Here is a 23,185-nt window from a genome sequence, read left to right as displayed (position 1 = left end):
TAAGAGTCGAAGTGCAGAAACCCCCTTAACAAAACACTTAACACAAAGAAAGCAAAAAAAAAAAAAAAAAAAAAATTACTTCTCCTTCATTTCCACTGCTCATGATCATGAGTATAATTCCAACCCATGTGTTGATTTTAAGTTCTCTTGCTCGGCTGCTATCAAAGCAATAAGAAAGGCAGTGCCTCAATGGAGATGCCGACCACCCCATGCTACTTTCGCATGTATTGCTTCTACTCGCACAATGCAAGCTTCAGCTCACTCTCAGTTCTGCTGTAGTTCCCATCATGAGATAGGAGCCTACCATTTTCCCCTTTTTTTTTTTTATTGTTAGTACCCCCATGGGTACATGTATCTATATTGCATCAAGTTAGCCCCTACATCAACAAGTACCCAACCAGGCCCGAGGACATTACAAACTCCAATTCTTTTTAAAATAAATCCAAAGTTTAAACCCTTTCCATTCCCAAAAGTCTCAAATTCTTGTTCCCTCTTACATGCGTCTGGTATTTAGTATATAAAAAATGCAGGGAATGAGATCCATGCATATTCAACCTCTTTCAACTTTTTACCCAAACCACAGAATGCTCCTCCACATGAATGGATAATGTGGCCTCCTCCCCTTTTTATATTTACTTCTTTTCAAACTTACTGATCACTGGTCATGAACCTGTGTAATATAATGGAGTTCAATTGAGTTCGGGCACACACCAACAATGCACAGGCGCAGAGAGAGAGAGAGAGAGAGAGAGAGAGCATTCTTGGATTACAAAATTACATCGAAAAATGTAGATACAAATTTAATTTTCGCATCGCTTTCACCTCTATAACACAACTGCTAACCTATGCCTTACCATATCGAGCCAATAGGAAAAAAAATGAAATGGAATAGGAATGGAGCAAACAATAAATTTACAAAAAGAATCGAATGAACTATTAGCGATCGGCATTGTACAAGAATACAGATTCGGGAGCTCCTTTTGGCCAGGGGTCGGGCGTTTGCCTCCAAAATAACTGTACTTACATGAACAATGGAACTGGCATCAGTAACACAGCTGAAAGACTCGTATCACTTAAGAGCTGAGAGTCACAAGGATCAGGAATAGAGTTGAGAATTACCAGGATCAGGTGTTCACTGCTGTGAGGTTTGCTGTACACGAATTCAATGGCATGCTTCCAGAAGCAGCTGGCCCAGTTTTCTATCCTCGAGTCCTGACTGCCAAATGTTATGGGGGCAGCATTGGTTCCCCAGGCAGGCAGAGATCAAAATTGAAATGCCAACATTAGCAGGTCAGAGAGGTCATCTAATATCCTTTTCTTGTTGATTTCTAGCTTTCTTCTTCTCCATTGTCTGCTGCAGATGTTGGCTCAGGCTTGTTGCCTTCAAGTCCTGAGCAGAACATCAAATCACCGAGTAAGGAAACATCACTTGTAAGGCAGACAGAAACCATAAGGACACACTAAGGAGAGCGAACAACAAATTAGGTGATCTAACATTTTTACTCGTCCCATTTGAAGCTTTAGACTTCACCATTTCAGCCTCTTTTTGGGCCTTCTTTTTCTCAAGCTCAGCCTGCTTGCAATTCTCTTGGTGTGCACGCCGAAACATTGTCACAAAACTTGCAAGAGTGGATATCACTGCATTTTGTTTTTGGCAAACAAAGATTAGATTATATATAGTGAATGCGTGAGAACAGAGAGAGAAACATTATAATCCGAATGTAGAGGAGATAAATCTTGCAGCACAACTGATGATGACACAAGCAAATTAGAGGAATGGTGAATGAGAATCAGGTAAAAAGACCATTGCTTAACTTGAAATACAATGAGTTGGCACATAGAATTTAATGAGCCATCAAAATCTTTTCATTTATATCATTATGCTCAAAACATGCAAGAAGGTGCTAATATTGAATATCATACTTTCGGCAAATTCTTCAAAAACCAAGCCATACAAGATGAGCTATGGAGACCCCTGATCTGGTAATAATAACAAAATGGCACAGTTTAGCATGCCAGGAAGAAACAAGAAAATAAAACCTTATCCCGTCAAATTGTGGTCGACTATGTGGATCCAGTTTCACCGTTGGTTTTTATCTATGATGACCAGACCTCTAAATTGGTAAATTAATTTCAGATTTTTTCTCATTACCTCCTTGACAGACTTTCTCTTCTCAAACCCTTTCTCATAGATGATATCTTCCATCTCACCACTTCATTCTCCTCTCTTGCCACTCCAAAACATACTATTTTTGACTCGAAGCATCCTAGTTTTCAGCATACTCGCCTTACCATCTTCAACTTTGCCTCATTCAGCTTATGCTTGCGGGTAGGGCTGAAAGTGGGTCCAATACTGGATCTGAGTTCATATTTAATTGAATCAAATTCAGACACAAAAGGTGGAGCCAGTCAAATTTGGATATGGATTCAGATACATAGAAAATTTGTTGGATACAGATAAAGATTCAGATGGGAAGAAAATTTGTCAAATACGAATACAGAATCCAGTACAGAGATAAAAATTGTTGGATAAAGATTTAAGTTTTGTTTTTGGATTCAGATCCGAACATCCAGATACTTGACATATTAGTAAAGAACATCTATGTGTTAAGATTTTCATAACCTGATTCATCTACACATGTATGTTTGATGAAATTGTAGTCAAATAATTAAGTTGGAACTTTTTCATTGGTCTTATCTTTTTACGGTTATATCATTTAATATCAGTTTACATTATCGAACTTTGCTCAAGAATCCAAGTTGTATCCAGAGTAGTATCAGCTTCATATCTGTACAGTTTGGACCAGATACTAATAAAGATTTAGTATCCATCCAATAAACATCTGCATTCTTATCCATTGAATAAATACAGATACTGATATGCACATACCAATATCAGATACATATCCAATCCATTTCCATCCATACTTATAAGTCCTTTGGTCAGTGTTCCAGCCTTGCAAAGTTGATCATAAATCCTTCGACAGGGAAATTCCTTCACATTTAAAATTCACCGCAGATATAACTATCAGATAACATTTCAGAAGCACGTGACATTTCTTTTATCCTGCTATACCTCTTCATATTTCATGGGTCATATTTCTTTCTTTTATTTCATGCAAGGTCCGCCGTACCGGTACCGGTCGGCGTACCGGTGGCCGGCCGGACCGGTACGGTACCGGTCCGGTCCGGTACGTATCGGCTGGTACCGGTCCCGTACCGGCCGGTACGCGGTGGTTTCAAAAACCACAGCGCGCGGCGCTGTGGTTCTAAAAAAAAAAAAAATCGTACGGTACGAGGCCGGTACCGGCCGGTACGAGCTCCGAACCGGCCGGTACGGGCCAGAACCGGCCGGTACGCACCCGTACCGGCCGGTTCGGATAAAAAACCGGAAAATACCGGTTTTTTATCCGTTCCGGTACCGGTCCACGGCCGGACCGGTACGTACCGGCCCGTACCGGTCGGTACGGGCCGGTACGGCATTCCATGATTTCATGTATCCAGAGGATACTCTTAAGTTGGTTTTGTGAAACCAAAAAAATCTGGTGGGAACTCTTCACCCATTTTTCCCAAGAAACATTGAAGTGGGACGTAAATTGGGGAAAATGGTAAGTGGTAACCATGTTTAGACATGGAAGGATATGTCCTCACAAATCTCTGCTTATTACAGATATTATCTGCTGCCTGAGGAATCATAAACATAACAGCGGAAGCCTGTACACTAGATGTAGAAACCTGTAAGCAAGAAAGACGATACGTACACCATGCATTCATGCATGCATGCTACGTACATACATATGCACATGCAGATACATTTAACCTAGTGCTCAAGTTATTCTTTAATTAAACCACAAAGAAAGATGACATAGGCACGCGCACACAAAAAATATGTACGATAACAGTCCTGAACAAATTTTGGATGCACTAATCTTATATCAGCTTCTCATATGTTTTCTATAACTATTAATACTTGATCCTTATGGAGGATAACAGTCTTGATGCCATTCCAGGTAAAATACATGGCAGGTCCACATCAGGTTAATATCTAGTTGTAAGAGAATATGAATTCAAATCACCCCATATACATGGAATGTCATTGTTGCATTTAGCATTGGCAGGGCCATTGACAATGGATGGCAAAGATAGGCAGCTTTTCCAATTAACAAGAACATGATATCAGGAGGCAGACAAACTTCAAATGGTAGGGGTCTGGAGAATAAGTTCAACACCTCTGGCAACAAAACTACGTCCCAACATATGTTCCTTTTAACCTACCAAAAGAACAAGACGATGATGATGATGCACCCCATATACATGGGGTGCCATTGTTGCATTTAGCATCGGCAGGGCTATTGATAATGCATAACAAAGATAGGCAGCTTTTCCTATATGCAAGATCATGATATCAGGAGGCAGACAAATTTCAAATGGTAGGGGCCTGGAGAATAGGTTCAACACCTCTGGCAACAAAAGTACCTCGAACATATGTTCCTTCTAACCTACCAAAATAACAATGAAATTACTGCAACAAGTTGGCAAGGTGCCCCTATTTCTAATTGTATAATTGTTTTTCCTAGAGAATATTTGTAATTAAAACTGCAGAGTTCAAGCATCAATCAGCAAAAAATCAATTCTACTTTAATACAGAGACAGAATATGGCATTTTTCAAAAAAACTTAAGCAATAACAAGGAGTCATTTTATTTCTCTTCAATTGAAAATGAAGAAAACTTGGACACATCAAGTACTTTCAGACTTGCCTTGTTCAAAAGGACAACGTGCAGGATCTTCACCAAAATATAGGGCCAGTGCATCCGCATTTCTACCCTGCCAGTACTCAAAAGATGAGAAAAACATATTATATAAAAAATTGCAGGAATAATTAGATAGGTTGTTTCAGTGAACTGCAGAAAGCTGGTGGTGTACCACTGCAGTATAAAGTGCTGTTAATGATCGAACTTCAGCTCCAGCAACAGAAGTGAACTCCTTCAAGGTCTAAACAACATGCAGAACATTCAGATGTCAGAAGAAAAGTTAGAAAATAAATAGATTAAAAACAAGATAAGAAGCTGGAATGTAAAACCTAAATAACATTTGCAAAAGCTGTCCTAATTAAGAAAGGAAAGTATCTTTTCCTTCTGCTCCAGATTCCTCTTCTTCCTGATTTGCAATTTCGATGAGTCCAACTCACCAGTTGGATAAGTAAACTCTCAGGGAAAATATCCAGACTCATTAGGGCAAGTCCAACAAGTTCAATGGGTATCAACTCTATCATACATGCCAACTCATCTTTTTGGAAAGACAAAGTGGCAAATCATTACAGGAACATAGAATAATGAGATGTGCATGTGTTATAAAAATGAATATACACATACAAATACTTCTAACAATAAAAATCAGAAAACCCACTAGAGCTAAAGAAAATGGGTGTGGGTTTCTAAGGTTACAGAATCCCATGATAACCAGCAAACCATCTCTCTCTCACACACATTTTGAAAGAACCATCTGGAATTATATGCAGAAAATAATTATATGATTGATACAGAGCTAGAATGCAAGGCTATACCTTGCGGAAAACCTCTGATACTGGGCCATCATTTTCAGAAGCTTTCAGCTCCAGCTCGACCTTCTCTAAGCCTTTAATAATCGCTTGCATTTCTTCAGCTAATGATTTCAGTTGTATCTGTGTGAAAAAGAAAAAGCTCAAGAAACATTATTTCTCATACAGAAATTTTAACAGCAGTAATTGCTAGGTGGATAAAAACCTTTGATGCAGCTTCCAAGCTTATAAGATCCTCATGAAAGTCCAGAAGATATGGTGACCTTGCAGCAAGGACCTGGTTTTCAGAACAACCTAAAACTTCAATGGGATGATATAAAGTTGAATAAAGATTACAAGTTGAAAAATTAAAAAAAAATGAGAATCTATAAAAGTACAATTAGCTTGACATAGAATTTGAATAATGAATTCTGATTTATCAATACTGAATTCTGATTTATCTTATTTCATCTAAGACTGTGTTTTTGCTTTCAAGTCCACTACTCAATACATCTAATATTAGAAAATCCCTAGTCAATTCTACAACCACACTAGCGCCAGGATATCACGCCGTGAAGAAAACCATTACTTGCTCCCAAGAATAATCAGGGAAATGTTGTTTATGGATACTACCTTTGATATGTCCATTGTAATCTTTTCCTAAAAGAATTTATGCCTAGAGATATACATTAGCCTCGGTATCTATTTGATTATATCCAAAGAAAACCATTTGTTGAAACACTGAGGATACAAATATAACATTCTCCACACATCATCCTTAATAAGAAAGTATAGGCTCTCTTTCCAAGCAAACTAGGACTCTTGATAGGCAAGTAACTAATCCCGAAATATTTTCTTAAAAGAAAATCAGAATAGCACATAAGCCTATACATAAAGATACCTACACAAGCAAAAAACAAATCCTAATGATTTCATGACTTGTCCAACTCAACATATACCTAATATAAGACTCTTTCCACCAATTTCACTCAAAATAGGACTCTGAAACTAATTCTAAAATTTTCCTAAACAATTGAACTACACTTTTTTTTATTCGCCACCACATACCTTGCACAAATAATGCATCAAAGTCATTTTATTATTTGTAGCACGAGTATCTGTAAGTTTTAGAAGACTGTCCAGGCGGAAACCAATTGCTGAGCCTGTAAGAAACCACAAATGTTAATTTCAAATGAAAAAACAAAAAAAAAAGCCTAGCAAATTAGATAATAATTAATAAGAACATAGCGGAGAATTGTTAAATACTAATGACAAATATATGAGAGAACAAAGTGAAAGGCCGAGATCAAGGTCTGTTGTGCCAGTACCGGGGCCCGTACCGGTTGCCCGGCGGCATGGGTCAGTATGGCCCCGCGTCGTGCCGTGTTGCGCCACCCAGTACCGACATAGTAGATGTAGGGGAGAGGGAGAATGAGAGGAAAAGAGAGAGAGCGAGGGAGGAAGGGAGAGCGAGAGGGAGGAAGAGAGGCCGGAGAGCCTCCACACAGAGAAGGTGGAGGCCAGGGAGACGCGAAGGTGCGGCTCCACCTCTCCGGTCCCCTATTTTGTTCGGCAAACCCATTATTGACTTCACTTAATTTTTTTTAAATAAAAAAAATTAAGTGAAGTTGGCAATGGATTTTCCGACTACAACTTAAAATCCGTAAAAATAAACAGGGGACCTTGTTTCAAAAGAAATAGGAGACCGAAAGCGGAGCCTTGCCTCTGAGTCTCCCCAGCACCTCCACGCGGAAGCTCCCCAGCCTCCATTGGCCAGCCCCGGCAGGCCTCTCTTCCTTCCTCTCCCTTTTCCTCCCTTCCCCGCTCTCTCTCTCTTCTCCTTTTCCTTCTCCTTCTCCCCCTCTGGCGACGACATCTCGGTTTCAATGCCAGAACTATCTCGGTTCGCCGCCGGTACGGCTCGGGATGCCTCGAACCGGACAGTTCGTGACGGTTCTATAGACCTTGACTGAGATAATATATGAGCATGATGATAGATGCTTTTAGAACTAAGATCATCATGAAGGTAATGATAGAGTGAATGGCACATAAGGAGAAAGGGAAATAACTAGTATTGCGGTCAAACAGTTAACATAATGTTAAAAACATTAAAAAAAGGATGGTCCTCATGCACCCACTTTGATTATAACAATCGAGAATTGCTCATGAGCACTTTACCAAACCTTAAAACTAACTTTACAAAAAGCTTGCTCATGTTGTGTTAATGTTAAACACTTTTCCCCAACATCAAGAATTCTTCATTAATTAAACACATGAAGCAGGATATGCAGGATATGTAACACTTAGCGACTCAAATGCTTTCATTGATTTCTTTTTATTTTCTTTGTTATATCCCTGGTCTACTAGGATATTATTTATGTCCAAGAAAGCATGGTACTCTTTGAATGCATGTTTGCTACCGGGTTTAGTGTGTCATCTTATCATGAGATATGGGTCATCTCCATTGCAATACATCTGGATTTATGTCAAATGAGATAGCACATTTACTTGATACTTGCTCCTCAAGTTTACTAGTATTAAACCATGCATTGTTTTTTTTTTGGGTGCTTTCATGAATGCTTTGGAGGCATACCATGGGAGATAAACTGACCCATTCAAAACCCCAAACGTGTTTACTATGTCATAATGTTCTCTGCCACCCTACAGAAGGAAAAACCAATTAGCTAATCACAATTAGCTCTCTCTTTCTTAAAAAAGAAAATCACAGTCAGTCATTAAATAAGCCTTTGGAACTACTCCAAATCATAAGGCCCTGATTTGGTTTTCCCTATAAGTTCGAACATAGAGTTGGATGTTCGGTTGAAGTTTAAACTCACTACCCCATATCTCTCCACTGCAACTGAATAGTGTTCGGAATCATAGCTTACAAATTCAACTAATGCTGCTGCATGATCCTAGAAAGTGGCATTGGCCCTTCCTTTCCCCAATTTCACTAAATTTGTGTTTTGCTTGATATTTCAGATTTTTTTAATTTTTGGCACCTCTGGAGAGTTGCAGGCCAGATCCACTGAAACCATACACTCAAATGATATGCTGATACTATTTACTACAAGAACATCAAATATGTTTTCCAACTTTGTCCCATTATCATTTTTTCTTTTTGTTCCTTTTTTCGACCACAACCACAATCAAAACTGCCAAAACTGCTAAAACATTTAGACTCAAGATCAGCCCAAAACTAATAATGGATACTATATCATCATTACCAAAACTTTAACAAGTACATGTATGTTGCACTGAAGACCGTTAAGTTTACAGATGGAGGGTGTCCAAATCAACTGATGGCTTTAACTACTAAAAAAAACAACTGACTATATTCTAATGAAGGTCCTGTGGCTTATATTCTCTGGATAAATAAACTATCAGGTCATAGGTAAAAACATGGACAAAGAACCTGATTGGTATATGATTTTTAAGAAACTTTTAAAACAATGTTGAATGACATTTAATGGGATCTTATATTCAGAAGAGGATCTGATCAAAATTATTCAGCAGAAGATAACTATTTTGACATTTTGTTGCCTTCATGTTATTATATGAAAGCAGGAGATAAGGAGGAGGTCTTAAAAAATAAATAAAGCATATATGTACCAGAGATACACTTCTGGGAGGTGAGAATTACATGATGGTGAGACCTAGGGGCTATTGCCTACAATAACATGAAAGACACAAATAATACTGTATTAATAAGAATGACTAGCAATCAAAAGGTCAAATATAATTTAACTTAAAGTGTCAATGTCGCTACTGCAGCCAGTAAATTAATAAAACATGAAAGCAAAATGTAATATTTTCTAATTGAAACAAATATGCTACTTTTACACCAACACTTGGAGCTGTCCTCTGCCTGCAGTCATTAAGGGGACCATCTACATTCCACTTTAAAATGCTAGTGAGGCATGATAGCTGCATTTCCATTTTGTGTGATACATTCAATGTAACTTAAGTCTTCTATTAAATAAAATTGGAAATTTGGAATAAATGATATGTATCCAATAAACAAAGGAAACTAGAAGAGTATTAGTAAATCTGATTATAATGCTATGGAAATTAGATTTGCAGTGCATTTACTCTTAACATTCATATATAATGCATTACATGCATTTACACAGTTACCTCTTGCAGTGCCCTGGTTTAATGTATTCCCGAGAAAGAGAATTTTCTTCATGATTTCCTTCAGTTTGAGAGAACCTCGAATCTGACAAGTCATATAATACATAAATGCCAGAAGGAAATATATTAGGAATCAAATGCAAAGAGATGTTACAGTGCTTGATGTGTACTTGTTCACATGCAGAATCTACAATGTTCAGGTTTTTTCTAAGATCTGAGACCTGAAAAGGGAAGAAGCTAAGTTATAAAATTAATTAAGTTGATATCTCCAAATAAATATGAAAAATCAAATACAGTATCACCTGTGAACCAAACTGAATCTTGAAAGAGAATACTCTTAGCTTAGATTCCACTCGTGGAACTTTCATCAACTCTAAAAAGAACTACACAAACAGTAACAGCAGGATGTACATGAGTTTAGTTTAATTCATAAAAACAAAGTCAGAGTAAAAAACAAAAGTTTTTCGTAACAAAAATCAATATCCTGATCTGTTAACATGGGGTTGCTGATTTAAGAAACTGTACAACCAGTATTACAGAAGAAATGAACTAAATTAAAACATTAGGTTTACAAGATGAATGGTTCATAAAATAAAACCATTTTGAGAGGAGTTTTATAACATGGCTTCTCAAATATTAAGGCATGCATATGTGAATATACTTAATACACAGAGATAGATACATAGATGCAATGTATATATACATGGAAACATACAAGCATTATATACATCGATATATAAAGATATACATATGTACACAGCACAGACACAGACACATATATCTCCACAAACATGTATATAAGTAGCCTTAATTTGCACAAAATATAGCTTTTTCTTGCAATGTTCACATACACAATGATGCATTTGCCTCGTGCAATGGGCACCTGATAATGAATTGAATATTCAAGCAGTTGAGTGGAAAAGGATTAACTTACCAAGCTACAGAGTTTTTTTGGAAATTTGGTTTGATTAAGGGGATGTTTGGATGTGCGAATTTATTATTTACTCATAATTTATGATTAGTGGTTGTTGCCTTCTCAAGAAGATGAGAAAAATAGATCTGATGGAGGTTACCAAGCGTTCACGTTCCCTTAATTTGGATATAAGAGATTCCATCTGTAAGTTTATTTTTAGTTATCCATAAAATCTTGGGATTTGAGAGCCAAAAAAACCTCCAATCAAGGAAAAAGCCACTCTTCATCCCTGTCAAGGTTCCATCTAGGTACCGGACCCTATACCACTACCATTCTAGTATAGTGCTAGTACACAGTAGCGTACGGTAAGGTTCAGCATACAAAGTGTCAACACAGTATGGTACCACGTACCAATTTAGTACTGGTATGGTACGGTACACCCAGTATGGTACGGTACTGACTGGTACAACAAACCTTGATCCCTACTATGTAATTTTCCCTCTTATCCATAAAAAAAATTGTTGCATGTATTACTTATGCAGCCATCCAAACTGCCCCTAAAGATACTGGTTATCCAAAGTTCCAAACACAGTTCAATTAATTTGTAATAGAAAACAAGACTGGATCTTTGCTTCTGCTTCTCTGACAATAGAAAGTTTGCAGATCTTTAGAGATTGATGATTATTTGCTTTGGCAATTATGTTTCAAATCTCTAATTGGCAAATTGAAGGTTTTAAGGAACAGATGCATCAGTGCTTATTATTGTGTGGAACCATCAGATGAAGCTTAAAAAATTAAGTGTTTGGCTTCAGTATATTAGAGAACTACATTGGATGAGACTTTACTAGAGAACTCTTCAGTAAACTGGTGCACGACATTCTTGAACAATGCAAGCATGGAATGCCGTACCGGCCCGTACCGGCCGGTACGTACCGGTCCGGTCCTAGGCCGGTACGTACCGGAACCACTAAAAAACCGGTATTTCCTGATTTTTTAGCCGTACCGGCCGGTACCGGGCTCGTACCGGTGCAAACCGGCCGGTTCGCATCGGTACGATTTTTTTTTTTTTAAGAACCACAGCGCCTCGCGCTGTGGTTTTTGAAACCACCGCGTACCGGCCGGTACGTACCGGACCGGACCGGTACCGTACCGGTCCGGCCGGCCACCAGTACGCCGACCGGTACCGGTACGGCGGACCTTGAATGCAAGTCAACAGGCCGATGACAAGTCATATTTTCACATGATGCAACAGGATACAGTTTCTGTTATACGCAACCAGCATCAGTTTATGCCTAAAGGCTACAAACTAAACTATGATGTAGTGAAAAATTATGAACTGAAGATAGAGGCCGACCATTTGATCAGGTCTCATATTTACTTATATGAGAATGTAATAGAACCACAAGTTGATATAACATGACAAAAGGAAGATTAATACTGGATCTTGATACAATATGAAAAGTCAATGTTGGACCTAAGTTTCATTATTTGGGATTACTATTTCAGCCCTTTAGACCTCTTCAAATTCAGTAAAACTTTAATTATTAGTCAACACAGAAAATTTAAAACATGATGGCGGTTGTAGAAATCTTCAGAAAATCAAGGTCACAGTGGGAAATGAATCTTCTTTTATTTTTTTTTCTATTTAAGATATTTAATTGACATTTATTTTATACCCCTCTCCCTCTTATTTACTCCAATTTCTTAAAAGATTCCCAGAAGGTAAGTCAAGCTTCAGGTGGGCAGGTTTCTTACTATATGAAGGTTTCTTACTTTGTGGCCCAGCTGCAACAAAGGTACTGTTGCTTGTTTTCCATCTGTTCGACTCTTTGTACTCTCTTTTTTCTTCTTTCAATCTCCATTTTCTTTCTTATTCTTCAGTTCCTTTTCTTTCTCAACTTTTCTGCTATAATATCTAAAGCAAAGACTTGACTCCATCTAAAACTAGGTAATGACACTATTCCTCCACAACTGAATTAGATTAACACAAATTCCTAAACTATATCAATCTAACAAAACAACTAAAGTTTGAAGCATGGTCTGCCGTACCGGCCCATACCGGTCCGGCCTGGGACCGATACCAGATCAGCGTGGAATCCAGTATCGGTAGTTTATCGTTGGAGAACCGATATGGGACCAGTACGGACCGGTATGGAGCTGGTACGGGACTGGTATGAAATCGGTATAGAATCGGTACGTACCGGTCCGGGCTGTCACCGATACACTGACCGATATCGGTACGGCGGACCTTGGTTTGAAGAATCAGTTTTGGCCTGTGCAAATGAATGTCAGTGGTTTAGGTTTCATTTCTGAGGTTTTGGTTGAAAATTGTAGAAAAGCCAAAAAAATGCCAACCAAAATTAATGGGAAAAAGATCACATAATAAAGAAAAAGAAGCTTTAGAGGATCAATTAAACATCATTAAAGAATGAGGAGTCTATTGCATTATCTAGGGCATCACAGTATTATTTCATTAGGTACCTAAATACTTCTGGGATTTGTGTTTGAGGATAGCCAAACTTATGTCAAAAGGTTATTTTAGTCAAAAATATCTTTGTAACTTGACATTTCATGCTCTCAAATCTTCTCAAAACCTGTAATGTTTTAACTTAGTACAGAGAAAATGTTTCCCTATATTTAAAGAAGAAAAGCCAAAAAATCAGCATAAATAGCTTGTATGTACACTTAAGTTCAGCAAATGAGCTATTTTCAACCAAAACTCCAAAACAGGCCCCAATTTTGGATGGCTTCTGGCCGAAACCAAACATTTTGATTCAGTTTCAGAATTTTGGGCAAAACTTTAACCATGCATGTACACTTGGTACCATCGCTTGTCTATCTATTTCCAGATATTTTATTACAAACTGGTGAATGGGCACATGCAAATGCATGTGTCAAATTTCAATTGAGAGACTCCACTATATGCAATCAACAATTTGTTTTTTTAAAAAAAAATTGCCTATCTCTTTTTATCTTTTTTGGTTTATGTTAACATATTTTCTATTATGTTAAAGTTAAACAAAGATTGAGACTCTGCAAATTAGAGTTCAATGATTAATGGTAAAAAATGCATTTTCAAACAAAATTTGACATACTATTTTTTTTCACTTTTTCTTGAAATTATATCAAGTAATTAGACTTATAAGTCCTACCTAAAGCAGCTTTGGAAATTTCGAAGATGACTTTTAAACTATAACCTGAGCATGAAATGATATGTTGGTAGTGTAAAATGCATCAAATATATCAGAGTTCAAATTGGGTTAGAGAAAAATTTTAGTCAATACAAAAATTTACTTTCAAACCTGTAGAATCCAGCTTTTGATGGGATTCACCAACTAAGAAAGGATAGGTGGTAAGCTAAGAGCTGCGATGATTTCTCAAAAAGGATTAAGTGGAATGATTTAGTGAAACTGCGAGTCCTTGAAATGTGATTCAAAGAGCTGGATTGGATTAGGAAATCATAAAATGGAATCTTGATGCAAGGCACGGCTTGTTAATAGGATTCAAGATTTCTTCTTTTAGATTCAAGGGCTGAGATTGTCTCTGGACAAAAAATATTGGTGCTTTTGTGTACAGTATAGATCTATCAGCAAATCCATTCTAATTAACTACAGAAAACCAAAGACTCTACAATCTACATCAAAATCTTCTTCAATAATCACCATTTTCTTTATTTTAGATGTTAGCATCAATATGGAGAAAACTTAGATCTCCGATAATCATGATATTATCTTTTCCCAGATTTTTTTTTCTCCAAATGTCCAGATCAGTTCAAATGCAGACCCTAGACAACAATTTCCTATACCCGGTTTTGCAGAGCCAATTTTTACCATCAGTCACTAACCTAAAAGTATTGCATCAGACCTGTGTAATGTCATGTCCAGATGTTGGTTGGCAAAATTCTGAGCATTTGTCTAAGAAAGAAACCTGTTATAGGTCACTTAAAATTAACTAAAAAAGCATATATAATCTATTCAAATGAATATTTGTGAACATAGGTTTGTTATCTAGGAGAAAGTCTCTCACATTTTATCTGCAACTACAAAATAAGAATTGCAGACAGAATTGTTAAAAAGAAATGGATTAGAAATTAATCAAACAAAATAATGCACAAAGATCAGCTTCCGTTGCAATGAGGTATATGGAAGAAGTCAAGGATGTTGCACAATTAATACCATGAGATTCTACAAATGAAGTGCCTTTGTATATTAGTTAGATTTTACAAAGAAAGCAGAGATAGATGAGTGTCCACATCATGCAGGATGCCTCAAGAGCATTTCTGGAGTGTCATGCGGACACTAAAGCATTAAGATAAGGAAGGCCGAACTGCTCCAAACTGCCTGGCTCAAGGCATACCCATATCAGTCAGTTATCGGGTCGGTTTGAGCGGTCGGCTCGGTAAAAGCCTTGAACTAGCCTGAATTATAAGAGGGAGGTAGAGAAGGCTTCCCATGCCACCTCTACCTCTTTCTTTCCTTTGTCTTTTTTCTGATTTTCAGGGAGAAGAGGAAGACAACTTTGAATATTCACTGTTTAGGATCAAAGATTTTTGCTTCTTAAGGTATAATCCTTCCCTACCCTCTCATCCTCCCCTTTTTTTTCCTTTTCATGTCAAAAATTGGCAAAAAATAGGGAAATGAGGAGATATCATGCTAAAATTTTGTGTTATAACACGTTTTCACAATATGCTATAAATCTAAAGGTGATTTACGCCATGCCAAAGAAATCATAAATTTTCATCCATTATATAATTTTTTAGATTAAAAATATAATTTTGGATTAAAAATAATAAGAAATTGAATAATGTTCAATTTTTTTATAAAATTAGTAGCTTTTTTTTCTTGGGGGGGGGGGATGCATGCTACTTGCTTCTCAATTTGATAGCAATTTATTTAAATTTGGGAACAGTTATGGTTACACAAACATAACCCAAACTCAAATAAATTTGAAAAATAAGTGGTATGTCATATATACCTATGGACTAAAAAATATATGTAGCACCCCTAGTAGGATTCTATATTATTCTGAATTAAAATTAATTATTCAAATTAAATATTATTTTATAATTTAAAGTATTTAAAATTTAGTATTATGTATAGATACTGTAGAAGTATTTTCTGAAGCAATTTGGCTATTTTTTACATTACAATGTAAATTATCTAATTTCAAATAATTAATTTAATAATTATAAATTTAACTAGAAATATTGATATGCGTTAGTCAAACTTTCAAAAATGGGTTGGGACTATGATGTAATGATTTCTAGGACATGCAGCATGAAATAGGTTGGGACTATGATGTAATGATTTCTAGGCTGGCACCTCTAGAGGTGCAAGTGGTGTGACGCTGAGTGGAGAGAGGAGGGGGGACGAGGTTGAAGTGGTATTTGATCGACGAATACCTTAAGCTTCTTGCAAGAAATATCCATAGGAGGTCCATCAAATGTTAAAAAGCACTTTTCTAATTTTAGAGAGAGAGTGAAAAAGTGCTGAAACATGAGCAAAGATTAAGCGTCAAATGGCTGAGCTACTTTTATGCCACTCGAGAGATTCGAAAAACTATGAGATATTGGATCCATATGGCATGGAGGAGGCTCAGATTCACACTACTATACTAGACAACCTAAACGACTAGCGGTAGAGCAAGAAGATTTCTAGGCATAGGACTTAATTTAGGCTACTTATATCATATAATGATGGCTATTAAGACCAAGATTAGGCAAACAAACCCAAAGCATGCTGATTGGTACATCTACATCATTGAGCAAAGGTAGAAATCATGGTATGCCGTACCAGCCCAAATCGGACGGTACAGAACGTACCATACTATACCGGTTTGGTACCGGTACGGATGACATACCGACACTCAGTACGCAAAAAAAAACCGTATTGTTCCGTACCAACACTATACAAGTGTGGCACTGGTACGGGGTCCGGTACCGAGATGGTGAACCTTGGGTACGATTGCTAGATGGTAGGGACTTACATCTAGCAGGTAATCCAAACGCAATCCTTCAAACCTGTTTTTTTTTATAAAATAAGATCCAAGTACAATTAACATTTTTGTTGTTTAAAATAATTACAATATGTCTTGGTAGGCTACTACCTGAACGGCTGAACCTGACATTCCAATGAAGTGTTCCAAGAATGGACGAGGAATTGTTGACCGCCATGTGCAATGTTATTTATAAGATGAGCTGGATCCGATCATTGTTGCTCGATATCTAAAGAAGATAAATTAATTTTAATGGGATGTAGGATCATTACTTTTTCAATTCAAGTAGATCGTTGACATTATATGTTGTGTATCTTTCATAGACTAATGTTTTGAGGGAAGGCCCCAACAGCTTTGGTGAGCAACTATGGCTAGCAAAGATAACATGAATCTAAATATTTTTGGACACCAACTATAACTAACCTAATTCTTTAATGATAAATAGTGTCTGAAATGCAATATACTTGATTGCATCTGCAGTTGAATGGTGGTTCCAGTTTCAGCTATCATTGAAAGACCTAAAAAATTTAAAAATCTAGATCCTCTCATAGACGATCTTCTCCTGTGACTGTGAGTGCAACTAGTCCACCTTCGCCTAATTCACAAAAAAGTGAACAAACAAAGGAACTGACTGATACTAAAGTGGTTCAATGACTTGATATATGTCCATTTCCATCAAAAAACAGACTTGATATATATCCACTACAATCTGAGGCTTAGATTAAAGTACATCCAAGAGGATGTGGAGTTGAAGTATAACGACCCATTTCACAATGATTTTGTATATGATGACAAGAATTCAATGATTGTTTGGCTTGAGGACCAGCAGCCGCAACTAGAGCTTGATGAGCCAGGATCGCCTTCTTGAACAGCTAGTTTTATAGCAAGAGAGGCTAACATGGATGCAAAACAATGGACAAAATGCACATGCCACACTCACAAACAATTGAGCAACCACAAAGGTCAAGGATGAGTAGATTATCATCGCAAGGCTCTATGTTTGAGACATCTTCCTAGAGATTTGACATAGAGAGAATAAGATAAGATCACCATGGTACCCGTTAGGATGGTGGACCCTGTTGAGCCACCAACAAAGTTAAGCAAGCAGAGGCACTTTCTCAGATCAGCAAGAAAATGGAAGGGAAGAGAATGGTTGATCCATTGGAGAGTGTAAAGGAGAAGCTTGTTCATTCTGATTTCGATATCAGTGAGCTCTTAGATAACTCGTTGCTTAGATCATTTAGCAATACGAGCAATGATAATGACAATTCAAGTGATGATGCATGTAGTGGACAAGGAGGTGGCAATCAATAGACATAGCTTGGATGCATATGAGTCACAACCCTATGGTCCTGATTGATTCACCAGTGAGTCACAATTAACTCCTGCCATACAAGATATAGACCAAGGTGCACGACTTAGAGCCCACGAGAATATGATTTTATAAAGGTGATGAGCCCCTCAAGATGGTTTGGGACATGATGTAGTTTCTAGTATGAAGAGTAGGATCCTTGGATGTATCTAGTTCTGAATTGTATATTGGATCCTCTTCCACACATTCAGAGTATGACCTTTATAAATATCCTTCATATTTGGGCAGCTACTATCCTTCACAGTTAGCTAGATTATGGGTCAAATTTTGCTGCCTCCATCTTCCCTTAGATGGAATGACCAAACCAATATCAGATCTTGGATCAGTATCAGGATAGCTATACAGGAAGATTAAACTATGGGATGCATCTTGGATCAGTATCAGGATAGCTATCCAGGAAGATTAAACTATGGGATGCAGGGTTGGGCACATTATCTGGGTTTGAGTCAGATACCAACTTTAGACTATGTTCAGGATCCTAATGTCTACGAGCAACATAAACACTCCATGAAGAATTAGATATCAATACATGACTTAAAAATCAATTTGACACATGTATTTTCAATTATGCATACCTATGCATTCTCTATGGCAATTATGTTTCAATCGCATTTATTAAACAATCATACAATCTTTTGAGACCAATATAACATAAAAAAAATCAAAATGGCGCTCAAATCGTAATTCAAAAAACCACAATTATTAAAATAATGCCTCAAAAAATCAAAATAGAATTAAAAACATAAAAATATCGTATAATAATCCCTTAAACAAATATAGTTGAAAAATTAAAAAGAAGGTGTCCCAATGCTAAACCGGTATGCCACAGTGTACTGTACGTTGGTATGCTACATACTGGTACCGTACTGATTGTATACCGTACCATACCGATACGAACATGGTACCTCCTCGGCAATATTTATCTAAGACTATTAAAATCTTATAAACATTTACAAGACTATATTATTTCAATAAGATGAGAGGAAGTGAAAAGGACTTGTAAGAGACAAGTATGGTAAAGATGAGGATCTTGCAACATGCAACCAATGAGTGATACAAGTCGGAGGGAACGAAATAGAAATATATACATCACAATAAAATGACAAAACGAGTGAAAAGCATTTGACATTGTTTAGATGTTCACAACATATGCTATACATGACCTGAAATATATACATCACAACAAAACAACAAAATGAGTGAAAAGCATTTGACATGGTTTAGATGTTCGCAACATATGCTATACATGACCTAATAACAAGGACCTCTTAAATGCAATAAAAGGATCGGGAAAGGGGAGCTAAGATTAAAGCAAAGTTGGATCGAGTTAGTTCTAAATGATTCGAAGAATATCGGGAAATTTGGCCTTGGATAGGAATCAATAGGATTCATAAGGTGAATCCAACTCATTCAGTTATTGTTTATGCTCATAATAATCTATAATTTTCCTTTAGGTTTTGAGTCAGAGATGAATGACCTTAGAATTCATAATTTTAAAGGGCCTAAGTATTATATCTTTTTTATCAAATTTTGACATTCATTTAATTTGAGTAACTTCTTCATATAGTGGAATCGAGTTGCACATAGACTTGCAATTTATTTTATATCTAAATACATCTAGTAAGTCCTGAATAGGTGGCAAGTTGTATTTTAGGTCATTGCAGGACTAGAATTCAATGATCTGCAATCTAAGATGTTGACATTGAAATGTCAAACTGAACAAGATTAGATATCTTACAATTCCTATATTCTAGCTGGTTTACCTCAAATATTTTCCTTATTTTTTCTTTCCTACAAATTCTGCAACATGATCTCGGTCTTAAACTTAAGAACATAGAAGATATCTAACCGACTAACCCTAAATCTGCTCTCTTATACTGGAACTCAAGTTCAGATTAGCTTTACATTCCAATACTTCCCTGAGCATGTGATATTAGTGATATAAAATCTTGGAGTTCATAATATAGTTTACCTGCTCACATCTTCCAAGTTTTTCCATGGCACCAGTGTATCCCTGACAACCAAAACAAACAAAAAATTAGTACCTTGAATAGATTAAAAGTAAAGCAATTAATAAATAATTATGAGAAGGAGATAGATGTTGAATATATACACCTTGAGAAGCTCCATCTCCTCTTTGGTTGGACAAAACTTGATGAGATTTTCAACTTGATCAACATCTAAAATAGAATCATCCAATGCTAGAGCAGCACTCTAAGGTAAAATTTGATTGTTAAAATCAACTCCAACTTCAAATAAAACAAATAGTATTCTTGGATTTTAAATGGCTGATCTGATGCCAACCAGTAATCTTGAGAAGATTACCAGTACAATAGATGGATGGATGATGAGCATACCTATATATATGAGTGAGTGCATATACACGAGAATATTTTGTATATGTTTACATACTCATGCATCTACGAGTGTAGATACGTCTATTTATGTATGAAAAGTTGCATATTTACCTTTTAACAGAGGAATAAACATTATTGATGCAAGAATTTTTTTTCTCTTTTATAGTTACCAAAGCATTACAAAATGCTCAGGACTACATTTGGACCATGCAAAGATCGAAATGCAGTAGTTGCTTGCATTTCTTGCAAGCATGTGTACAGCCAATGGAATCCTTCAATGAACCTCTAGGAGAAAAAGACTTTTGGAACCAAAAGAGGCTTAAAACAAATTTAAACAAAAATATCTATTATTATCCTTCAAATTATAATAATTAAGTGGAAAGATTGGTTCTCACTTCTCAGATTAGATGTGAAAGTAATTGTTCTCAGCAGACCACTAACCACAAGAAAGTGAAAAAGGTTCATTCCATCACATCAGGACAAGTCCAGATAAAAATGTCTTTTGTGCATCATATGCTTACAGAATCCAATAAATAATCCAGCATTTATTTTCAAACTCAATTCATGTTCTTGTTAACAAATGTCGTTATGTGGTTAGAAGTGGTGGAGAAAGAGTTGCATAGTTAAGGCATAAGGAAATGAAAAAAGTTGTGCACTTTGCATATATTAAAAATAACAAGAGCTACCTTACCATCAAATCAGAAAGTGGCATCTTCACTTTTGTCAGCATGATTTCAGTGTTATTGGCCCGCCTTAGCTCAATCTATTGAAAGAGGAAAAAAATTAATACCAGAGTTCTTCACTAGAAAAAGCTCGATAGAAACAGCAAAATGCTTAGTGAAACTTGCAGTTAAATCTTGGTTCCTAACTTGATGTTATTTCAAGTGTGACATGGTTTACACTTAATGTGTAAGACTAAAAGAGCTTAAGTTTAGAAGACCAGCTGCTTATGCAATGATGAGCTATAAAGCAAGATACTATTATCACAAAAAGAAATGTACAAAAATAAGCATTGGTAGTTATTCATGAGTTGAGCTAAAATAAAAGCAAAAAAAAAAATTGCTGATAAGAAGAAGAAATAAAGAGAAGTAAAGAGAATTTATAAACTACTTTCTTTCCACACCATCCACAAGAAGGTAATGCTAGTGCTACCCATGTCCTATGTGTCCAGATGAAACCAAGCTTATAATAAACCAGTATTTACAATCTCAAACATAATCAAATGATATAAGTCATCTTCAACCAAAAACTATTACAATAAACTGCAAACACTGACCACCTTAACTTTTTCATCCATGCTTAACCTGCAGTCAATATGTGCGTTCTGACCAAAAACTATAATACTTCAGTTTTGTTTCAGTGTTTTGATTGTACTATTAATTACCCAACAGAGAGTTTACATTCCAGACTCGTGCCTTTCCAGCAATAATCATCACAACAAAAACAAATAAGTCTGAACACTGATTAGAAACAATAAGAATGCTTAAAGACATGGAAATAAGTACACAATTTCGGAATATATTTAGCCCCATGTCAGAAGGAACGACAGTGACTGCTAACTAAGAATTTGCCAACTAACTTGATGCTACTTACTACTCAAGCACCTATTAGAAGGAAAAGTAGTGAAATAAGCCTACCTATATTCTCACATTTCTTTCTTCCCCCAAGCAAGAAAAACCCCGTCCACCGCCCCCCCTCCACCCCCCACCAAAAAAAAAGAAAAAAACAAAAACTAAGTTGTAATGTCGTACAGAGAAAAGAAATCATAAAACCTTCTTCATACGAACAAATAAAATCCAGCAATGTAAATCTTCAGAAGAAGGAATCAAATTTTACGAAGGGTTTTGTGCCTTAAAAAAACATAATTTCATTTGAAATCCTGAAAAATTTACCACATAACCTACAAAGATTGCATCTTTCTTTCAATCCATCAATTATTATAGCAGAATTAAAGGGAAGAAGAAAGAAGAAAGAGGAGATGGGAAAAGAATATGCTTATGGATTAGGGGATGCAGCTAGAAGATACCCAGGTAGGGGTGGATATCAGAGTTTCAGTCCTCTACATCTATGGGAGCCTTAGTGCATGGTCCAGAAATGCGGGAGGTACAAGCAACCAAGAGAAGGGCTATCTGTGCTTGAAGTACATTGAAGAACAAAGCCGAGTATGGCTGCTCCTTCTACCTCGACGGATGATGAGATGATAAAACATCTTGTATAAATAGAGAAGAAGATAGCTCAACTCACTGAGATCGTGTCTCGATTGGCGATGCCTTTAATACAAGCACCAACAACTCTATCTTCGAGCAAAACCAAGTGGTTTAGTCACGAGGTAGAGAAGCAAACGTTTTTCCATCTTTAGTTCTGATTTAGCCGAAGCTAAATCCTCTAAACAAGAGAAGCTCTGATTCAGGAGGATCACCGAACTCGATGTAGACCATTTTGACCACTACGAGTACTCAGGAGAATCACCAAACTCGATATGAATCACTTTGCCCACTACAAATATCAAAAGGGATCACTAAACTCGATGTAGAATACTTTGACTACTGCAAATATGCAGAAAGATCATTAGACTCGATGCGGAACACTTGGACCACTACGAACAGGGCTGGACAGGGTTCAGAAGCGAGTTCCACAACATCAAAAAGCCGAGTCGTATGCCAAACTTTCGGAGGCCATAACTTAATCATACGACGTCCGATTGAGATGATCTCTTTTTTTTAAAAAAATGAATATCTTTTCAAGATCTACAACTTTTGGCCAACCTCGAGGTTGAATCGGACCAAAATTCCATCATTCATGCTCCGAAACGGACTAGTCAAACCAAAATTTTTTTTTCGGGATAAGATTTTGACCGAACGTAGCTCTCTATCCGAA

At 36.7% G+C, this 23,185-nt stretch overlaps 1 protein-coding gene across 9 annotated transcripts in view; it reads right to left on the bottom strand.

Annotated features, from left to right (window-relative positions):
* Window positions 1-743: 743 nt before the first annotated feature.
* Window positions 744-23,185, bottom strand: part of LOC103705323 (formin-like protein 5) — a 29,938-nt gene continuing 7,496 nt past the window's right edge. For 2 of the 9 annotated variants that reach the window (XM_039127510.3, XM_088701026.2), the window contains exons 6-19: window positions 21,000-21,071; window positions 20,067-20,165; window positions 19,924-19,965; window positions 9,975-10,055; window positions 9,843-9,893; window positions 9,676-9,757; window positions 6,607-6,701; window positions 5,765-5,836; window positions 5,566-5,682; window positions 4,926-4,994; window positions 4,760-4,826; window positions 1,496-1,638; window positions 1,120-1,390; window positions 744-1,014 (exon numbers count right to left, since the gene is read on the bottom strand). In XM_039127510.3, coding sequence (XP_038983438.3) covers window positions 1,301-1,390; window positions 1,496-1,638; window positions 4,760-4,826; window positions 4,926-4,994; window positions 5,566-5,682; window positions 5,765-5,836; window positions 6,607-6,701; window positions 9,676-9,757; window positions 9,843-9,893; window positions 9,975-10,055; window positions 19,924-19,965; window positions 20,067-20,165; window positions 21,000-21,071 — 1,080 coding nt within the window. In that variant the 3' untranslated portion in view covers window positions 744-1,014; window positions 1,120-1,300. The other 7 variants (XM_088701019.2, XM_088701020.2, XM_089924198.1 and 4 more) reach the window with 7 other exon arrangements.

This window comes from Phoenix dactylifera, chromosome 7 (assembly GCF_051530095.1).
Source record: "Phoenix dactylifera cultivar Ajwa chromosome 7, Ajwa_hap1_PhDact_Kaust_v1.1, whole genome shotgun sequence".
Taxonomy (NCBI): domain Eukaryota; kingdom Viridiplantae; phylum Streptophyta; class Magnoliopsida; order Arecales; family Arecaceae; genus Phoenix; species Phoenix dactylifera.
This window is presented reverse-complemented; position numbering and strand designations above follow the sequence as displayed.